The sequence below is a fragment of the Grammomys surdaster genome, unplaced genomic scaffold (assembly GCF_004785775.1).
Source record: "Grammomys surdaster isolate TR1022 unplaced genomic scaffold, NIH_TR_1.0 126182, whole genome shotgun sequence".
Lineage (NCBI taxonomy): Eukaryota > Metazoa > Chordata > Mammalia > Rodentia > Muridae > Grammomys > Grammomys surdaster.
Window position 1 is genome coordinate 1,751,226 of NW_021620988.1, and position 20,161 is coordinate 1,771,386.

At 39.5% G+C, this 20,161-nt stretch overlaps 1 protein-coding gene across 4 annotated transcripts in view; it reads right to left on the bottom strand.

The window, feature by feature from the left end:
- Positions 1-15,357: 15,357 nt before the first annotated feature.
- Positions 15,358-20,161, bottom strand: part of LOC114612741 (probable ATP-dependent RNA helicase DDX60) — a 146,498-nt gene continuing 141,694 nt past the window's right edge. For all 4 annotated transcript variants that reach the window (XM_028757764.1, XM_028757765.1, XM_028757766.1 and 1 more), the window contains 3 exons: positions 19,522-19,673; positions 17,924-17,986; positions 15,358-16,107 (listed from right to left, as the gene is read on the bottom strand). In XM_028757764.1, coding sequence (XP_028613597.1) covers positions 16,008-16,107; positions 17,924-17,986; positions 19,522-19,673 — 315 coding nt within the window. In that variant the 3' untranslated portion in view covers positions 15,358-16,007. The remainder of the gene's footprint in view (positions 16,108-17,923; positions 17,987-19,521; positions 19,674-20,161) is intronic.

Genomic DNA, 20,161 nt, shown 5'->3' on the forward strand with positions numbered 1-20,161 from the left:
ATATGCATCTATGTGTATACTCTGACTGTGTTAATGTCACTCCAATAAAAATAGTTAAGCTATTTTTTAAAGAAAGTTCTTTGTTTAGTTTTAGAGGAAAGATGGGCACATATGGACCATGGCACACATGCTCCATGACACATATGTAAAGGCCTAAGACAGTTACCTGGCAGCAGTTTCCCTACAGACTCTTGAGATCAAAATCAATCACTTGCTCAAGAAATCCAGAAAAGTGTGTGTGTGTGTGTGTGTGTATATATATATATATATATATATATATAATTTTTACATTTAAAATATATTTACATCAATGACCCCTTCTCTTTCCTCCCTCTGAGCCTGAACCACGACTTGGCCTTGCCTTGATCTCTCTAAAATTCATGGCCTCCTTTTTAAATTGGTGTGTGTGTGTGTGTGTGTGTGTGTGTGTGTGTGTGTGTGTGAAAGAGAGAGAGAGAGAGAGAGAGAGAGAGAGGAGGAAGAGGAGGAGGAGGAGGAGGAGGAGGAAGAGGGAAGAGAGAGAGAGAGAGAGAGAGAGAGAGAGAGAGAGAGAGAGAGAGAGAGAATATTCCTTAATATATAAATGCAATCTGCTCACTTCTTGTAATGTCGCTTGCAAATATAGGCGATGAGGGCTAACCACTTGGTATCAGGTAGCTGGTTAGGGTTCTTCCCAGCAGAAACATATTTCTCCTGCTCTAAGTATTCCTTAATTGCCTAGTCTTTCTCTGGGGCTGGGATTCCATGAGGTTTCCCTCTTTCATGTTTGCATGTCCATTTGTGTCCTCCTTGTTCAGATCCTTTATCAGATTAGATGTATGATGGGTCTTCATGACATATCTAGGAGACTCATTCTCACAAAATATCTCTGAATCCTCAGACTCTTCCAATCTCTCTATCTTCTGTAATGATCCCAGAGCCTTCAATGCAGGAGTCATGTTCTAGATGTATCAGTTGGGGGTGTGCACCACATGATCAATTATCTTCCACATTTTGATAGGTTATGGTTTTCTATAACGTTCTCTGTTGCAAGGAGTCATTCCTTAGGCAAGGGTGAGGTCTACACTTGTATGTAAATATTATATATGAACAACAGATGAGAAAGAACAGGTGACCTATGTCTTTCTGGATCTGGGTTATCTTACTCAATATGAGTAAGATCTATTCTAGTTTCATTTTTTTATTTGCAAATTTCATAATCTCAATTTTTCATGAAGCTAAATAGTATTTTATAATATATATTTTCATTGTCCATATGTCAGTTGCAAGATTTTTAGCTTTTTCCATTTGCTAGCTACTGTGAACAGAGCAGCAATGAACAAGTAACTGTGGAGTCGAATCTAGAGTCTAGAGTCTATTGGCAATATACTAAGACATAGGATAACTAAGTCATATAGAAGATTTCTTTTTAGCTTTTGAAGGTTCCTCATACTGATTTCTAGAATGCCTGGACCAGTTTGCAATCAGCTTGGGCTTTCTCTTCACTCAATTGTTTTCTTTAGTTGTGGAGAATCTTTTAAGTTCAATGAAGGCCCACTTCTTGATCCTTGCTCTGAATTCCTGAGCTAATTGGGTCCTATTTAGAAAGTGCTTTCCTACATCCACATCCTGTATGGTACTGCCTGTGTTTTTTTTATTGCTTATTGTATTTATTTACATTTCAAACGTTGTCCCTTTTCCCAGTTCCCCCTCTAAGCCCCCCCATCCAATCCCTCTCCCCTTTGCCTCTATGAGGGTGCTCCCCACCCACCCACTCACCCATTCTTGCCTCATCACTCTTTCATCTCCTTGCACTGGAGTATCAAACCTCCACATGACCAAGGGTGTCCCCTCACATTGATGCCAGATAAGGCAATTCTTTGCTACTACACAGCTGGAGCCATGGGTCCCTTCATGTGTACTCTTCGGTTGGTAATTTAGTTCCTGGGAGCTCTGGGTGGTCCAATTAATTGATACTGTTGTTCTTCCTATGGGGTTGCAATTCCCTTCATCTCTTTCAGTCCTCCCCCCAACTCTTCCATTGGAGTCCCAAGGCTCAGTCCTATGGTTGGCTGTGAGTATCTGCATCTGTACTGGTCAGGAGCTGGCAGAGCCTCTCAGAGGACAGCTATACCAGGCTTCTGTCAGCAAGCACTTCTTGGCATCAGCAATAGAGTTAGGGCTTGGTGTCTGTAGATGGGATTGATTCCCTAGGTGGGCCAGTCTCAGAATGGCCTTTCCTTCAGTCTCTGCTCCATTTTTTTATTTTTTATTTTTTTGTTCCTGTGTTTTCTTTAGACAGGAACAATTCTGGGTTAAAATTTTTGAGATGGGTGGATGGTCCTATCCCTTAACGGGGGTTTGTGCCTATATACTGGAGATGGCCTCTACAGTTTTTATCTCCACTTTGTTGGGTATTTCGGCTAATGTCATCCCTGCTGGGTCCTGGGAACCTCTTGGGCCCCTGGCATCTGGAACTTTCTAGTAGCAACCCATAGTTCCTCATTCCCCCTGCTAAATATTTCTGTTCAATTTCTTTTTTTCTCATTTTTTATTGCTTAGTTTATTTTCATTTCAAATGTTATTCCCCTTTCTAGTTTCTCCTCCACAAACCCCCATCCCCTCCCCCTGTCTCTATGAGAGTACTCTCCCACCTGCCCGTCAGTGCCTGCCTCAGCGCCCTAGCATTCCCCTACCTTGGGTAATCTAGACTCCACAGGACCAAGGGGCTCCCCTCCCAGTGATACCCGATAAGGCAATCCTCTGCTCCATATCCATCTGTAGCCATGGCTGCACCCTCCCATGTGTACCTTTAAGTTGGTAGTTTAGTCCCTGGGAGCTTTGGGGCATCTGTTGGGTTGATATTGTTGCTCTTCCTATAAGGTTGCAAATCCCTTCAGTTCCTTCAATCCCTGCCCTAATTTCTCCGTTGGGGCCCTCACATTCAGTCTGATGTTTGGCTGCATGGATCCACATTTGTATTGGTCAGGCTCTGGCAGAACCTCTCAGGAGACAACTACACCAGGCTCCTGTCAGCAGGCACTTCTTTGTATCTGCAGTACTGTCTGGGTTTGGTGTCTGCAGATGGGATGGATCCCTAAGTGGGGCAGTCTCTGGATGGCCTTTCCTTCAGTCTCTGCTCCACTCTTTGTTCCTGCATTTCCTTTTGACAGAGGTATTCTGGATTAACGTTTTTGAGGTGGGTGGGTGGCCACATCCCTTAACTAGGGGCCATGTCTATCCACTGGATATGGTCTCTACAGGTTCTTTCTCCCCCCTTTTTGGTATTTCAGCTTATGTCCTCCTTGTTGGATCTTGGGAACCTCTTGGGTCCCTGGCATCTGGGACATTCTAGTGGCTACCTCCAGTTCCCACTCCCTCATGCTACACAGCTCCTTTCAAACTCCCAACTCTCTGTGTTTCTCCTCCATCCCCTCTCATTTTATCCTACCCCTCTTCCTCTCTCCCTTCCAGATTGCTTTCTCCCTCCACTTCCCGAGATTATTTTCTTCTTCCTTCTGGGTAGAATTGTAGCATACACACTTTGGTGTGGTCGTCTTTCTTCATGGGTTTCATATGGTCTGTGAATGGTATCATGAGTATTCTCATGATACCACATGAGGACATACCATGTGTGTTCTTTTGTGAGTACATACCATGTGTGTTCTTTTGTGACTGGGTTACCTTATTCAGGATGATATTTTCCTAAATATCTATCCATTTGCCTGAGAATTTCATTTTGTCATTTTTTTAGTAGCTGAGAAATTTACACAATAGCTCTATTGTGTAAATGTATCACATTTTCTGTGTCCATTCTTCCCTTGAGGGACATCTAGGTTGTTTCCAGCTTTATAAATAAAGCTGCTATGAACATAGTGGAGCATATGTCCTTGTTTTATGTTGGAACATCTTTTGGGTATATGCCCTCGAGTGGAATAGCTAGGTCCTCAGGTGGAACTATTTCCAATTTTCTGAAGAAACACTAGACTGATTTCCAGAGTGGTTGTACCAGCTTGCAACCCCAGCAGCAATGGAGGGATGTTCCTTTCTTCTTGCCAGCATCTGCTGTCACCTGAGTTTTTGATCTTAGCCATTCAGACTAATGTAAGATGAAATCTCAGAGTCCTTTTGATTTGCATTTCCCTGATGACTAAGGATGTTGAACATTTTCTTAAGTACTTCTCAGCCATTCTAGATTCCTCAGTTGAGAATTCTCTGTTTAGCTGTGTATCCCATTTTTAATAGGGTTATTTGGTTCTCTGGAGTCTAACTTCCTGAGTTCTTTGTATATTTTGGGTGTTAGACCTCTATCAAACAAAGGGTTAGTAAAGATCTTTTCCCAATCTGTGGGTTACTGTTTTGTCCTATTGACAGTGTCCTTTACCTTACAGAAACTTTGCAATTTTATGAGGTTCTATTTGTCAATTCTTGATCTTAGAGCATAAGCCATTGGTGCTTTGTTCAGGAAAATTTCCCCTGTGCCAATGTGTTCCCAGATCTTTCCTACTTTCTCTTCTATTAAATTTATCATATCTGATTTTTATGGAGGTCTGTGATCCACTTGTACTTGAGCTTTGTACAAGGAGATAATAATGGACCAATTTGCATCTTTCTACATGCCAACTACCAGTTGAACCAGCATTATTTGGTGAAAATGCTGTCTTTTGTCCACTGTATGGTTTTAGTTCCTTGTGGTTCAAAACTCGTGCAGGGCATGGGCTCGGGCACGGGCACAGCTGCGCAAAACAGTCCCCTCTGAGGCAGTCTTCAGAGCCGGCTCAGGCCTCCCTCATGCTACAGCGGTGGTCCCAGCTGATCTTGCCAGAGCAGGTCAGGGCGCACTTGCGCCCCTCGACTGACTTTGTCCTGGTGACCTCGGTTGCAGAGGAGAGTGGGAGTCCAGCGGGGACCCAGCATGTTAGCTGCCGCTGAGTTTCCAGGACAGCCCGCGAAGGTGGCCTCTTTTGTAGGGAAGAGTGCTCTGCCAACCGCTGGAGCAGGGAGAGTGTCCCGTGACCCCCCCAACCATGAGTTTCCCACTTGCACAAAGAGAGTCCAGAGTCCCAGGAAACATGTGGAATTGAAGACATGGAGATTTTATTGACCATGGTGATGTATCTGAATGGTGGTGTTCTCCCACAAAATGCCAGGAGGGGCTTGCTTATATAGGGGAGTGGGGAAAAGGGAGGGGCTAGGGCCTTTAGGTAGGCAGAGACCAGTTTGACACCCTCTAACTGTGCCTTACTTGGTGACCCACTGCATGTTAGGTCTCTGGGTTCTGAGGCGTGGCCAAATACCTCAGGATTTCCACAGCCCCACAGTTCCTTTGTCAAAGATCAAAGGATCATAGGTGTGTGGGTTCATGTCTGGGTCTTTTGATCTACTTGCCTTTCTCAGTACCAATACCATGTTTTTTGTTTTTGTTTTGTTTTGTTTTGTTTTGTTTTTTTAACACAATTGCTCTGTAGTGTAGTTGAGGTCAGGGATGGTGATTCCCCCCAGAAGTTCTTTTATTGTTGAGAATGGTTTTTGCTATCCTGGGTTTTTGTTATTTCAGATAGATATGAGAATTGCTCTTTCTATCTCTGGGAAAAATTAAATTTCAATTTTGATGAGGATTGCATTGAATCTGTACATGGCTTTGGGTAAGATTGCCATTTTTACTATGTTAATCCTGCCAATCCATGAGCAGGGGAGAGGTTTCCATCTTCTGAGATGTTCGATTTTTCTTACTTGAAGTTCTTGCTATACAGATCTTTCACTTGCTTGGTTAGAATCACACCAAGATATTTTATATTATTTGTGATTTATTGTGAAGGGTGTCGTTTCCTTAATTTCTTTCTCAGCTCATTTATAGTTTGAGTATAGGAAGGCTACTAGTTTGTTTTGAGTTAATTTTTTATCCACCTACCTTGCTGAAGTTGTTTATCAGCTGTAGGAGTTCTCTCATGGATTTTTTTGGGGCCACTTGTGTATATTATCATGTTATATGCAAATAGTGGTATCTTGACTTCCTCCTTTGCAATTGTATCCCTTTGATCTCCTTTTGTTGCCTAATTGCTCTGACTAGAACTTTAAGTACTATATTGGATAGAGGGAGAGTGGGCAGACTTGTCTTGTCCCTGATTTTAGTGGGATTCTTTCAAGTTTCTCTCCACTTATTTTAATGTTGGCTTGTGGGGCAGTGGGCAGTGGGCTATGAGAAAGCCAGAAAGCTGGTAGAAATCTTTGAAGCCCCGGAAACCTCGGCCTGAAAAGGGTCAAAGGACGGAAGGTTGCTTCAGACTTCCCACGCCAGTGGCCCTCTTAGCTTCCGCTTCCCATAAAGAGACCCGTGACCCCTATCACGTAGGATAGCACCTCCATGCAAATAAGGCATCCTCAAACACCCAAGCCAAACCAATAGGGGCTACCTGTTCTTTCCCCGAAACTGTATATATATAATTCCAGAGCTCAAATTAAACGACTACTGCTGTGTGGTGCAAGGTCTCCTGCTGTCGGAGTGTTTTCGTGATCCCTCGCCAGTCGCCAGTAGCGCACTTCAAAGGACAACGCTCTCCTCTCCCCTTAGCTGGAAGAGCGAGCTGAACTAAAAGAGCTGAGACACTTTTCTTCCACGGGCTCTCACGAGCAACTCCCAGAAGGAGAGAATTAAAAGAGCTGATAACACTTTCTCGCTTTTGGGGGCTGGGACGGAGGTCCCGCTCCGGTTTTCGGCGACCAGAGGCCGCTGTGGAGCGAGCCCCGCCCCGTCGGCTGCTGAAGGCCCTGGGCCGGCTCGGCTGGCTCCTTCCACGCCCCCAACCCCGGAGTCTGCTCGCCCACCCCTGCTGGCCCGGCTTGGAGCTGATGCCAGCTGACGCCGATCCCGGTATCCTGCAGCAGTTCCGTCAGCCCGAGATCCCTAGGCGCAAGCACTGCACGACATTGGCTATTGGTTTACTATATATTGCTTATAGTATGTTTATGTATGGGCTTTGAATTCCTGATCTTTCCAAGACTTTTAAGTTGAGGGGATATTGTATTTTGTGAAAGGCTTTCAACATCTAATAAAATGATCTTGTGTTTTTTTTCTTTAAGTTTTTTTATATAGTGGATTATGTTGATGAATTTCCATATATTGAACCATCTCTGCATCCCCAGAATGAAACCTACTTGATCATGCTGAATGATCATTTTGATGTGGTCTTGGATTTGGTTTGGTAGAATTTTATTGAGTATTTTTGCATCAATATTCATGAGGCAAATTGGTCTGAGGTTCTCTTTCTTTGTTGGGTCTTTGTGTGGTTTTTAAGTATCAGTGTAACTGTGGTTTCACAGAATGCACTGAGTAGTGTTCCTTCTGTTTCTCTTTTATGAAATAGTTTGAGAGGTATTAGTATTAGGTTTTCTTTGAAGATCTGATGGAATTCTGCACTAAAACCATCTGGTCCTGGGCTGTTTTTGGTTGAGAGACTTTTAATAACTGCTTCTATTTCCTTAGGGATTATGAAACTGTTTAGATCATTTAACTGATCCTAGTTTAACTTTGGTACCTGATGTCTGTCTTGAAAATCATACATTTCATCTAGATTTTTTAGTTTTGTTGAGTATATGCTTTTGTAGTAGGATCTGATTTTTTTTTTTAATTTCTTCAGTTTCTGTAGTTATGTCTCCATTTTAATTTCTAATTTTGTTAATTTGGATACTGTTTCTGTGTCCTATGGTTAGTCTGTCTAAGGGTTTATCTATCTTGCTGATTTTCTCAAAGAACCAGCTCCTGTTTTTGTTGATTCTTTGTATAGTTCTCTTTGATTCTACTTGGATAATTTTATCCCTGAGTTTGATTATTTCCTGCTGTTTACTTCTCTTGGGTGTATTTGCTTATTTTTTTTCCAGAGCTTTCAGATGTACTATTAAGCTGCTAGTGTATGTTCTCTCCAACTTCTTTATGGAAGTACTCAGAGTTATGAGTTTTCCTCTTAGCACTGCTTTCATTGTGACCCATAAGTTTGGATATGTTGTGTTTTCATTTTCATTAAATTCTAAAAGGTCTTTAATTTTTTTCTTAATTTCTTCCCTGACCAAGTTATCACTGAGTACAGTGTTGTTCAGAGTCCATGTGTATGTGGATTTTCTGTTGTTTTTGTTGTTACTGGAGACAAGCCTTAGTCCTTGGTGATCTGATAGGATGCATGGGATTATTTCAATCTTCTTTTACCATTTGTGATTTGTTTTGTTTCTGATTATAATTTTAGAGAAGGTGCCATGAAGTGCTGAGAAGAAGGTATATTCTTTTGTTTTAGGATGAATCTTTCTGTAGATATCTGTTAAATCCATTTGGTTCAGAACTTCTGTTACTTCCACTGTGTCTCTGTTTAGTTTCTGTTTCCATGATCTGTTCATTGGTAAGATGTGGTGTTGAAGTCTCAATGTGTGCTTTGAGTTTTAGCAACGTTTCTTTTACAAGTGCCCTAGCATTTGGGGCATAGATGATCAGAATTGAGAGCTCTTCTTGGTGAATTCTTTTCCTTTGATGAGTATGAAGTGTCCTTTTTTATCTTTTTTGATAACTTTTGGATGGAAGTCAATTTAATTCAATATTAGGTCATTCTTAAGAAGAATGATTTCTCCAGCTTGTTTCTTGGGACCATTTGCTTGGAAATTTTTTTCCAGCCTTTTATTCTGAGGTAGTGTCTGTCCTTGTCACTGAGGTGTGTTTCCTGTGTGCAACAAAATACTGGGTCTTGTTTATGTATCCAGTCTGTTAGTCTATGTCTTTTTATTGGGGAAGTGAATCCATTGATGTTAAGACATACTAAAGACCAATGATTGTTGATTCCTGTTATTTTTGTTACTGATAGAATTATGTTTGTGTGGCTCTTTTTTGTTTTGAAAAGATTAATTTCTTGCTTTTTCTTGGGTATAGTTTCCCTCCTTTTGTTGGAGTTTTCCTTTCATTATCCTTTGTAGGGCTGAATTAGTGGAAATATGTTGTGTAAATTTGGTTTTGTCATGAAATATCTTGGTTTCTCCATCTATGTTAATTGAGAGTTTTGCTGGGTAGTACCCTGGGTTGGCATTTGTGTTCTCTTAGTGTCTATATGATATCTGTCCAGGATCTTCTGGCTTTTAGAGTCTCTGTTGAGGAGTCTGTTGTAATTCTGATAGGTCTGCCTTTACATGTTGCTTGGCCTTTTTCCCTTAACACTTTTAGTACTCTTTCTGTGCATTTGGTGTTTTGATTATTATGTAATGTGAGGAATTCTTTATCTGGACCAATCTATTTGAAGTTCTGTAGGCTTCTTGTATGTTTATGGGTAACTCTTTCTTTAGATTAAGGAAGTTTTCTTTGATAATTTTGTTAAAGATGTTTAGTGGCCCTTTGAATTGGGAATCTTTGGTCTCTTCTATACCTATTATTCTTAGTTTTGGTCTTTTCATTGTGTCTTGGATTTCCTGAATGTTTTGTGTTAGAAGCATTTTGCTTTTTGCACTTTCTTTGACTCTTGTGCTGATGTCTTCTATGATATCTTCTATGCCTGACATTCTCTCTTCTACCTCTTTACTCTGTTGGTGATGCATCTATGACTCCAGATCTCTTTCCTAGGTTTTCTATCTCTAGGGTTGTCTCACTTTGTGATTTCTATATTGTTTCTATTTCCATTTTTAGACCCTGGATGGTATTATTCAATTCCTTCACCTGTTTGGTTGTATTTTCCTGTATTATTTTAAGGAATTTATGTTTTTCTTCTCTAAGGGTGTCTACCTGTTTGCCTGTGTTCTCCTATATTTCTTAAAGGGAGTTATTTATGTCCATCTTAAAACCCTCTAGCATCATCATGAGATGGGATTTTAGATCAGAATCTTGCTTTTCAGGTGTGTTGTGGTATCTGATGGTCCCAAGTAGCATTGGTATTGGTTGCTTATATTCTTGTGCTTGCCTCTCAACATCTGGTTATCTCTGGTATTAGCTGGCCTTGCTGTCTCTGACTAGATCCTGTCCTTCCTGTGAGCCAGTTATCCTTAGTGAGTCAGAAATCCTTGGGGTCAAGCTGTCTTTACGTGTGATTGGGGTAGGGAGGGATGGAGCACAGGATCCATTCCTGGGCATGGATGTGAATGGGAAGGAATGTGTGACTCTGGTTGGGTGGGAGTTCCTGCATTCCCTGGACTCCATGGGCATCCCAGTTAGCCTAGGTATTAGGGTAGTAGTAGTAGTAGACTTAGTAGACCCACCTGTGAGCCTGGATGTGTCGAATTCCTGGGGTCAAGCTGTCTCTGGGTGTGATTGGGGTAGGGAGGGATGGAGCATAAAATCTGCTCCTAGGCACAGATCAGTTTTTATAATTTTACACAGATCTTCTAAATAGACAGATAGATTACAGATAAAAATAGCAATTAGTGAAATGCAAGTCAAATCAACTTTGAGATCTAACTTATTCCAGTAAAAATGGCAGAGATCATCAAAGCAAAGTCAGAATGACACAGATCAACAAAGCAGTGAACTGCAAATGCTGGAGAAAGGGAGAGGAAAAGGAAACACTCATCTGCTGGTCTTGTGATGTCTCATTGATCTTTATCTGCTTTTTTTAAAAATCAACATCAAGGACTTTGAAATTGAATTTCTTTGTGTATGTGTGTGTGTATGCATGTGTGTGAGAGTGTATATACATGCCTGTGTGAATATGTGTATGCATGTGAATATGTGTGGTTGGGTGTATATGTGAGTGTGTGTGTGTGTGTATGAGACTGAATGTGTGTGTATGTATGAGACTGAATGTGTGTTTAAGTGTGTGTGAGTGTGTATGTGAGACTGTGCATGTGGATGTGTATAGTTGAGTGCATATGTGAGTGTTTGTGAGTGTGTACATATATGTGAGTATGTGTATAAGTATGTGTTGACTATGTATGGTTGTTTACGTGAGTGTGTGTTTAAATGTGTGCAAGTATATGTGTGTATGTGTGTGAGTGAGTATTTGTGTGAGTGTGTGAGAGAGTGTATGTGTATGTATGTAGCTATGAGTGTGTTTGTTGTGTGTGAATGTGAATATGTTTGTGTGAGTGCATGTCTATGTGTGTCTATGTGTATGTGTGAGAGAGTGTATTTGAATGTGTGTGTGTGTGTGCACACATGAATATGTCTACATGAGGGAGACAGAGAGTGGGAGACAGTGTGTGTGTGTGTGAGTGTGTGTGTGTGTTGCATGTATACCAGCACATGCAGAGGGCGGACACATGTTTATTGTGTCCTTTATCACTCTCTGTCTCTTTGCTTTGAGACAATTTCTGTCTCTCTAAAATGGCAACTTACTGATTGGTAAATAATCTTTAACAATGAAGATTTAAAACTAAAGTCTACCCAATGGAAGAAAGTAGGAGTGATTTTATAACTTTATCCTTGAAGAATGGAAAATAAGTTCTAGAATGAGGAACAAGATAATCATAAGAAGTTGGAGCTTCATAAAAAAAAGTAAAAAAGAATTCATTTTCAACAACATCAGGGCTAAACATCATGGAATATTCTTTCCCCATTTTTTAAAATTAACATTTTAGTTTAGGATCCAAAGTCATGGGCTTCATCACAGCATCTTCACAGATGAATAGACACACTTTGTCTTCACCAATATCTAATATCACTTGAGTTTTCAGGTGATCTAATCCAGTGTGGGTTTGAGTGGCATTGCCATAGTGATTCATGACCTCTGAGGCTCATATTTTAATCCATATTAAGTTGATCCTTTTTAACTTTTTAAGAGACAACAGTACAATTTCAAGCTTTTTCTTGTGAGTATTCAGTTTCCCCGACATGTTCTAAAAAAGCCACTGCCTTTTCCACATTGTATCTTTTTTGCAACTTTGAGTTTACTCAATGAAGCATGTATATGTAGGCAGATTTCTAGGTTTTCTGTTCTGTTCCATTCATATATTTCCAGGCCTGTGCCATACTGTTTTCCTTGCTACAGTTTTATAGAATATATTGAAATCAGGAAGTACAATGCCTTATGCTTTACTTGTGTGTATATGTGTATATGCATGCATGCCTGCATGTGTGCAGATGCATGCAGGTATACATGCATATGGAGGCCAAAATTCAGTATCAAGTGTTTTCTTTCTCAGTTGTTTTCCACATTATTGGACAACAGGATCTCTTACTGATGCTGGCACTCTAAATCAGCTAGACTGGCTGACCTACACACAACAGCCATTTTCCTGTTTCTGCCTCCCCAGCTTTATGGTTACAAGTGTGGTTCTCTATGTCTCTTTTTTTATTATTATGGTTCTGGAAGATCCAATAAAATCACCATGCTTGTACTTCAAGCACTTTATCAATTAAAGCAATCTCCCAAACTAGGCTTTTCTCTTTAAGCTTAAAATTCAGTTGGGGTTCCACATACATTTTAAGATTAAGTTTTAGAAAAAAAATATTAATTATTTTATTTACTTACATCCCAAATGCTGCCCTCCCATAGCCCCTTGTACAATTCTTCCCTACCCCTCCCCTTTGCCTCTGATTGGGTGGCCCCCACCCTGAGCATCACCCCTCGATAGCATCAAGTCTCTACAGGATTAGGCATATCTTCTCCCATTGAGGCCAGACAACACAGCTATTTGCTCCATAATTGCCATGTATGCTCTTTGGTTGGTGGCTCTGCCTCTGGAGGCTCCTAGGGGTCCAGGCTAATTGATATCATTGGTCTTCCTATAGGGATGACATCCTCTTCAGTTTCCTCAATTCTACCCCTAACTCTTTCATAGGGATCCCCAACCTTAGTCTAATGCTTGGCTGTAAATACCTGCATCTGTCTCAGTCAGCTGCAGACAGAGCCTCTCAAGAGAAGAGCCATACTAGGCTTCTGTGTGCAAGCATAACAGAGTATTATTAATAGCGTCAGGGGTTGGTACCTGTCCATAGGATGGCTCCCAAGTTGGGCCAGTGACTTGTCAGCCATTCCTTCAGTCTTTGCTCCATTTTTGTCTCTGCATCTCTTTTAGATAGTAACAATTTAGGGTAGAAAATTTTTAAGGGGTTTGATGTCCCCATCCCTCCACAGGAGTAAAGGGCTGTCTGACTACAGGTGGTCTCTTCAGGTTTCATGTTTTTGCCCCACACCTGTTGGGCATTTCAGCTAAAGTCACCCACACTGAGTTGTGGGAGCCTCCCCTGTCCCATGTCTCTGTGACTTCCTAGAGGCTTCTTCCAACCCCCACCCCTGGCACCTGCATATTTCTATTCATTCTCCTGGCCCTCTAGGCCACTCTTCTTCTCCCCATGTATGACATGTAATCTGTATATCAATTTGCATATCTTTAATATTTTAAAAGCATTATTCTGATCTATTAGCATAGAATACTTTTGCATTCATTTTTATCTATTTCAATACCTTGCCTATTATATACTTTTCCACAGAGATTCTTTCCTTCACTAAATTTATTGATACCTGCTTTTGTAGCTAACATGACTAGAATTTTCTAGATTTTTTTTTAGCAGAACCTTAACATAAAGAAATGCCCTTGGATGGGGCTGGAGCAATGGCTCAGAGGTTAAAAGTACTTGCTGCCATAGCAGAGGACCTGGATCTGGATCCCAAACCCTTCATGATGGTTCTAAACTATAACTGCAATCACAGAAGAGCCAACACTCTTTCCTATCCTCTGCAGGCACTTAGCATGCGTGTAGAATACATACAAACTTTGAGGCAGGCCATTTCTCTGAAATGCTGCATGATTTTATCTTACTTATTTCTGTTATATTTTTATATAGCTAATTGGGATGGGATATATTTCAATGTAACCCTAATTTTCATTTTATTAGTTGTTACTGGAGTCGTGTCTGTTTTCATGTTCCTGGACACATTCCATCAATAAATGCCTATTGAGGTATTCCTTTTAAAATGATTGTTTAGAGTAATTTTTCTGTTTGAGGATTTGTTTTTTACTTCCTTGGTTATTTCTTTCTCAGATATATAGCTTATACAAGTGGTTGTCTGTTGGTTGTTTACTATGCAGGACTTTAAAGTAAGATATAGCCTTGTCAATTGATGGTCTTGTTGTTTTTAGAGTTACATCCAAACATTCTTTGCCTCAAACAACACAGCCACTTGCTTTGCTTCTGTGGATGGCAGTAGGAGTGAACTCCATGCAGAGACACCAGAGACATGAAATGCATGTCTACCTTGAACTCATTTTCTCCAGTGTAGAACCCTCTTAAGCCTGGGGCACTTTTCCGTGTGTGAAAACTGCCAAGTGGGAGGGACCAGCACCATGGGAATAGACATACCTTTCTTTTACTGTCTGTTTGTCATTTTTATTTTCTTCTCTGAGACCCAAGGAATCATCACAATTTCTACAGTACCCAAGTATTCTAAGTAAAAATCTTGCCAGTGCATAGTTTTTCTAGGATTTCTGAGTAAGCAAATCAAGATATTAGCTTTACCTTCTTGTGATGTATCTCATCCAAACTCACTTGGGAAATGGAGAAATTGTTGCTTGAGAGATTGTTTCTGCTTACACTTTAGATTTAGCTAAAGAAACAGTGTACCCTACACCCAGTAGACTCACCTCAAAGATTTTAGATATAATTCTGCACTGTTAAGCAAATTCCAGATGTCAAATAATGCCCTCAGTCTTGCAAAAATCTAGAAGCCAGATTAACTCATGCATATCTATTGAGGTGGGTCTTCACTTTCCATCAGATTCGTAAGCACAAATGTGAAGTTGAAACTAACATAATAATAACTTTCACATTGTGTAACATTCTAGTGGGTGGTGATTAAGAGGTGCTAGTGTTTTTTGAACTATAATATTGTTGTAACATTTAAAGGATGAAAACACTGGCCAAGATGTGCAGGCCTTTAATCCCAGCACTCAGGAGCCAGAGGCAAGTAGATCTCCTTGAGTTTGAGGCCAGCCTTGTCTACAGAGTGAGTTCTAGAACAGCCAAGGCTATTCAGAGAAACCATGTCCCCCAAAACAACAACAAGAAGAATGGAAACAGTTTAAACTGCACCCCTACCACCACCACCAACATAGAGATTTCTAACACGGATCATGAAATGGCATATCATTTCCAACAACTGGAATTTTTCTGCTTCAGAAAAAATAAATGAACTATAACTGTTTTTAAAGCCACTACAGTCTATTTATAGTGCCAGCAAAACAAACAAACAAACAAAACAACAATAAAAAAAACAAACAGACAAACCAAGAAAAAAAAAAACATCATTCAGTGAGATACCTGACTGGTAGCAAAACCACATCTTTTGTTTTGAAGTTTAACCACTGTAAGTTCAAGTTGAGAGCTTAAAATTCTAATGTTGAAAATTGAGGATAAGAACTCAATTAGAGAATGATCCCACATAAATATTTGTGTTGAATGAATGACAGGGGGCAAATGGATTGATAGAGGAATATTATTTCAAACAAATGAAACCTATGACATCATTATTTCAACAGTCATTTATATACAATTAAAATGAAGAAAAACATTAGCTACATGTTTTCTTTTAAAGTATCACAAAAATTAAATGAAAAAATCATTTTTACAAGTAGTTTATGTATCAAGATGTATTATTTCAATAGCTAGCTAAGCAGTGAAATCCATTTATGTTGATTGGGTAGATTATATTACAATTTCAGGATACTGCAATCATTTTTTTCTATGTTCAAAAACCTTTTTTATATATATTAACAGTAAAAATATTTAAAATGGAATATTTAATTGAGTCTCATGGAGTGTGAAAACTGTCTTCATATATATATATATATATATATATATATATATATATATATGCAAGATCCTTGTCTTTTTTCACTCAATCCTCAATAATTTGGAGACATAAGCATTTTTTGCTAACTTTTTGAGGAAACCATTAAGTATTTTGGCCAAGGGTGCTTAGAAGCAAGCACAGGAAGTTTGATGGCAGCTCTATCTGCTTGTTCATTCCATGTCATCATGTATGATTGTTTGATCAAGACATAAGAGTAAACATATATAATTTACAAAGCTTCTATGGTGATAGTTTAAGTGGTTTACATAGTTTTTCTTTTCACACTAATTTAAACTTCTCATGAAAAGACGTAGACAATTGTTCAAATGCTAAAACAACGTTGTCTTCTTCATTTTCACACAGTTCACGCAAGGAGACACTACAAATATAAATACATATATATATATATTATTCAACTAAGTGACATTGAATATTATTAAAAAAATAGCTGTTCTATGAAGTTATGAGGTAGTATTAGCAAAATTATAAGGAATACTGATAAGAAACAAATTTATTAACAAAATAATATTTATACAAAAAAATATGAAAATAAGACAATGTCACATTCAGGGCCTTTATCACTGAAGGGTGATTGAAAGGACACCAAATTTCATGCACAAGACAAATATCTCTTCTTTACATATCACGTGGACACATTTTGTGGTTTTTCTGCTACTATGTCCAGCATATACTGAAAACTATTATAGAGAAAGAAAGCTTCCTTTCTTTCTCTAGGTAGGGGAGAAAAAATGAAGATGGGATGTTGTCAGCAGAATAATAGTCCTCATCTAATTCAGATGACCTCACCAAAATCCCCAGAAACCGGGAATCATGTTAGGCTCCATGGCAAAGGGGAATTACCATCACAGCTGAACCCACAGATGATAGTTAATGTTCAGTGGAGGTGATTATCCGGGATTCTCTAGGTAGGACTAACGGAATTCTGAAAGGTGCTCATGGGTGTGAGGAAGGAGAGGATGCGGGTCAGAGGGGTGAGATGTGGATATTTGATATATAACCTCAGGTCTTTCATTTGAACATCCCTGGCCTCCAGACAGAAGGAAACTCTGACCCAAAGATTCAGACAACCTCTAACAGTTGGAAAAGAGCCAAGGTTTCTTCCTTTAGAACATCCATACACCTAATTTTGTCCAGTGAAACACACTTTAATGTTTGACCTCCAGAATGGTAAGATGATACACTTTTATAGGTTCATACCATTGGGTGACAATTTGTTACACTAGCATTAAGAAACTTGTGTGCAGACATGAAGAAAGGGAGAAGAAACACACCACTCTATTAATGGGTCCCAGCATTAAGAAGATTGAGAACTACTGCTATAGATGAACCAAGCTATTCCCTTCTGCTCTTGTGTGCCTCAAATTAACTCTGCATATAAAATAACAATTAAATAATAAAACTATACAAAATAAATCAGATAAAAATAATGAATAATAAAATAAATAATAAAGTTTTCCACATAGAAAACATACATATAGGTCTGATTCAGCTCTGATCAAGGAAATAAAACAAGGAACTGTTTTTAAGGACCCTGTAATGATAGTCACTTGAATATACAAGTGACAAAATAAAAGCCATTGTTAAAGCGTTGAAATGTATATAGATATAAGAGGTTAAGGTGATGGTCACTGAACTAGGTGACATTAGATGGCAATGGAGCCTACCAATGGGGGTGTTCACAGAAAGTTTGATATTGTTTGGTGAGTCACTGGGATTTGTTCCAGATCAGAACAGGAAGTGACTGTGAATTTATAGTCAGATAAACCCTGAAGAAAAAGGCTGTTGCAGGATACTGAAGAGCAAGCAAATGCTATAAACTGGAGACTTGCCGGCACCAAGTTCTGAAACATCGTGTATTTGCTACGATATTGCAATTGGGATCATTGAGAATATCTGGGATCAGGGATGCTCTGGAATCGTTTTGAGCTATGTGTACTGCCTCATTCTGAGTCTCTATCTGGATGGAACTTAATCTCAAAAACATTCTAAAATTAATTATATTACAGACCATAATGAGAGGTTATAGGGATGAGGAACTCTCTAGACTCTGGGAAGTTGTAACAGAATCAGTGACACTTTTACATACCTGGGTCATGGGGGAAAATAATTTTGATGTTGCAAAATGACAATTTTACATTGAAAATATGAAAGTAACATTTAAACATGTAACATACCTGATAGATTTAATGGTAAGGTCAAAATCCTTCAACAGATAATAAGCATCTCCTTGATGTATCCTAAGGGACAGAAAAACAGAAATTAATGATACAGAATTATTTCCTATTGATGTCTACACCCATAAATTAGGGCTGGCTCAGACATGGTGAAAGATAACATTGTTGTTATTGTTGTTGTTGTTGTTGTTATAATGGGTGGCTTACAATTAATCAGACTACTTAGAATAAGTGACTGTTGAGCACAGACACCTATTTGAAACATCTATGTCACCCCACCAAGATGAGACACAAAAGATGAGACAGAGAGAACTAAGAGCTAAGTGTAAAGCAAGTGCCTTGAAATGCTGTCATCTGGCTCTGCCTGAGTCCCCAGAGGCTAAGGCTGACTGCATGGGGTCGTCACAAGATTCGGCCCATTAACTTCAAGGATGAGAGACAGGTTCCTAGGGCAACTATTTCCCAAGGGAGGCAGGGGCGCTATGGGGTGAAGAATGAATTCAGTATTGTTTTCACTGGTGAGTCTCCTGACTTCCAGGAGATGGCACCATACTCATGCAGACAGCCCTAGGAAAATCCAGTGGGGCTCAAAATAAAAACAATGCAAAATTTAAAGATGATGCAAAAATGAGAGGCGGACTTGCTGCGGTTGAGAAGATATACATGAATATATGTGGGGGGGTTATAGTCATAATGCTTTATATACAATTATGAAATTATCAATGAATACGTTTTAAAAATAAACAAAAAGTATTATCAACTAATGCAACCGCTACTTTATTCACAGTAATAAATCAGCCTTAATAAACAAAAATGTTCTAGGTTTCTGAGGACTATCAAAACTTTTTATACCTTAACTTAGTAAGGATTGTTGAAATTTTTATGTCTACTGCATATTTAATTCCTTAGTGTATCTGCCACTAGATGATGTGTTTAGCACTTAGACCAGTATCTCCCTGGTCTATCCCAGTATTCAGGGATAGTTTCCTGAATGTTTCTCTGGGAGTGCCCATCTAATATACTTGGCATGACTAACTAGTTCTTGAAATAATCAAGAGAGAACATATCTACTGACCTCGTCTAATTGCACAAGGGAAGCGTGCTTGTCAAAGCCTATGTGTTCACTGAGTTTTCTTCCTCAATTATCCAATTTTTGTGGCCACAACAGTGGAGCTTGAGAGTGCTGGATGCTAACTGTATGAAGAATGACATAAATAATGCCTGCTTCTATTTATACTTAGAGAAATGGCTTCCCTGGCAACAAGCTAAAACAATGGTGTCAGACCCAGATAATGTAAACTAGGCACTTTATATTCTCTCAGGCATTAAAAAATACTAGATTGCTATTTGCCATTCTATCTAAACTACTAAATGGTACCTAAATAGAACTGTAATGTAAAGATATATTTGATATACATGAAGACACATTTAGAGTATATATTTAGGTCAAGTGAGTTGGCCCAAATGCTAAACTTTTGCTGCTAAACTAGAAATAAATTGTATAGAATATCCATCATCTATGCCATCGGTCTGGAAGTAGAAATCTAATATGTTTGACAGGACTAATCATTTCTTGGAATTTTCAAGACAGAACCTACCTATTGTCCTGGACTAATCCAGTAAGGGATCCATGCTTATAGAAGTCAAGTGCATAGGCATTAAGTGGCATTTTTCTTCCTTGACTGTCCAATATGTGCGGCCACAGCACTGGGGCTTGAGTGTGATTGATACCAAGTGTGTGTAGAATGACCTAAAGAAATGTAAGTTTTGGTTATTCACATGGACTGAGGCTTATGACTTAGAACTTGTAGTTATCTGTAGAGAAATTTTAATCCAGTAATATGGGTGATCTGGCAAGTGATGATACCCAAAGACCTTCTAGGTCTGTGTGATCCAGTCAGAATGCAGATAGTGGATTACAGTATGATCTGGCTGGAATACGAATATGCTCAGTACACAACTTTGATCCTTAACAATGATCCTTAACAATGGAAGTAAGATTAGTTTGTAGAAACATGCAACCATGTTTGAAAGTAACATCTAATTGAGGGACAGACTAAGTGACAAATCAGAGAGATATTTGGCAGAATGAGTCAAGATAGGATATGCCCAATTCTCATGAAAACAGAGGCGACCTAAGAGAGCAGCTGAGAGAGAATGGAGGAGAGGGACGGGGGAAGGAGACGGAGATGGAGGGAGAGAAGGAAGGAGGGAGGGAGGGGAGGAGGGGGGAGGGAG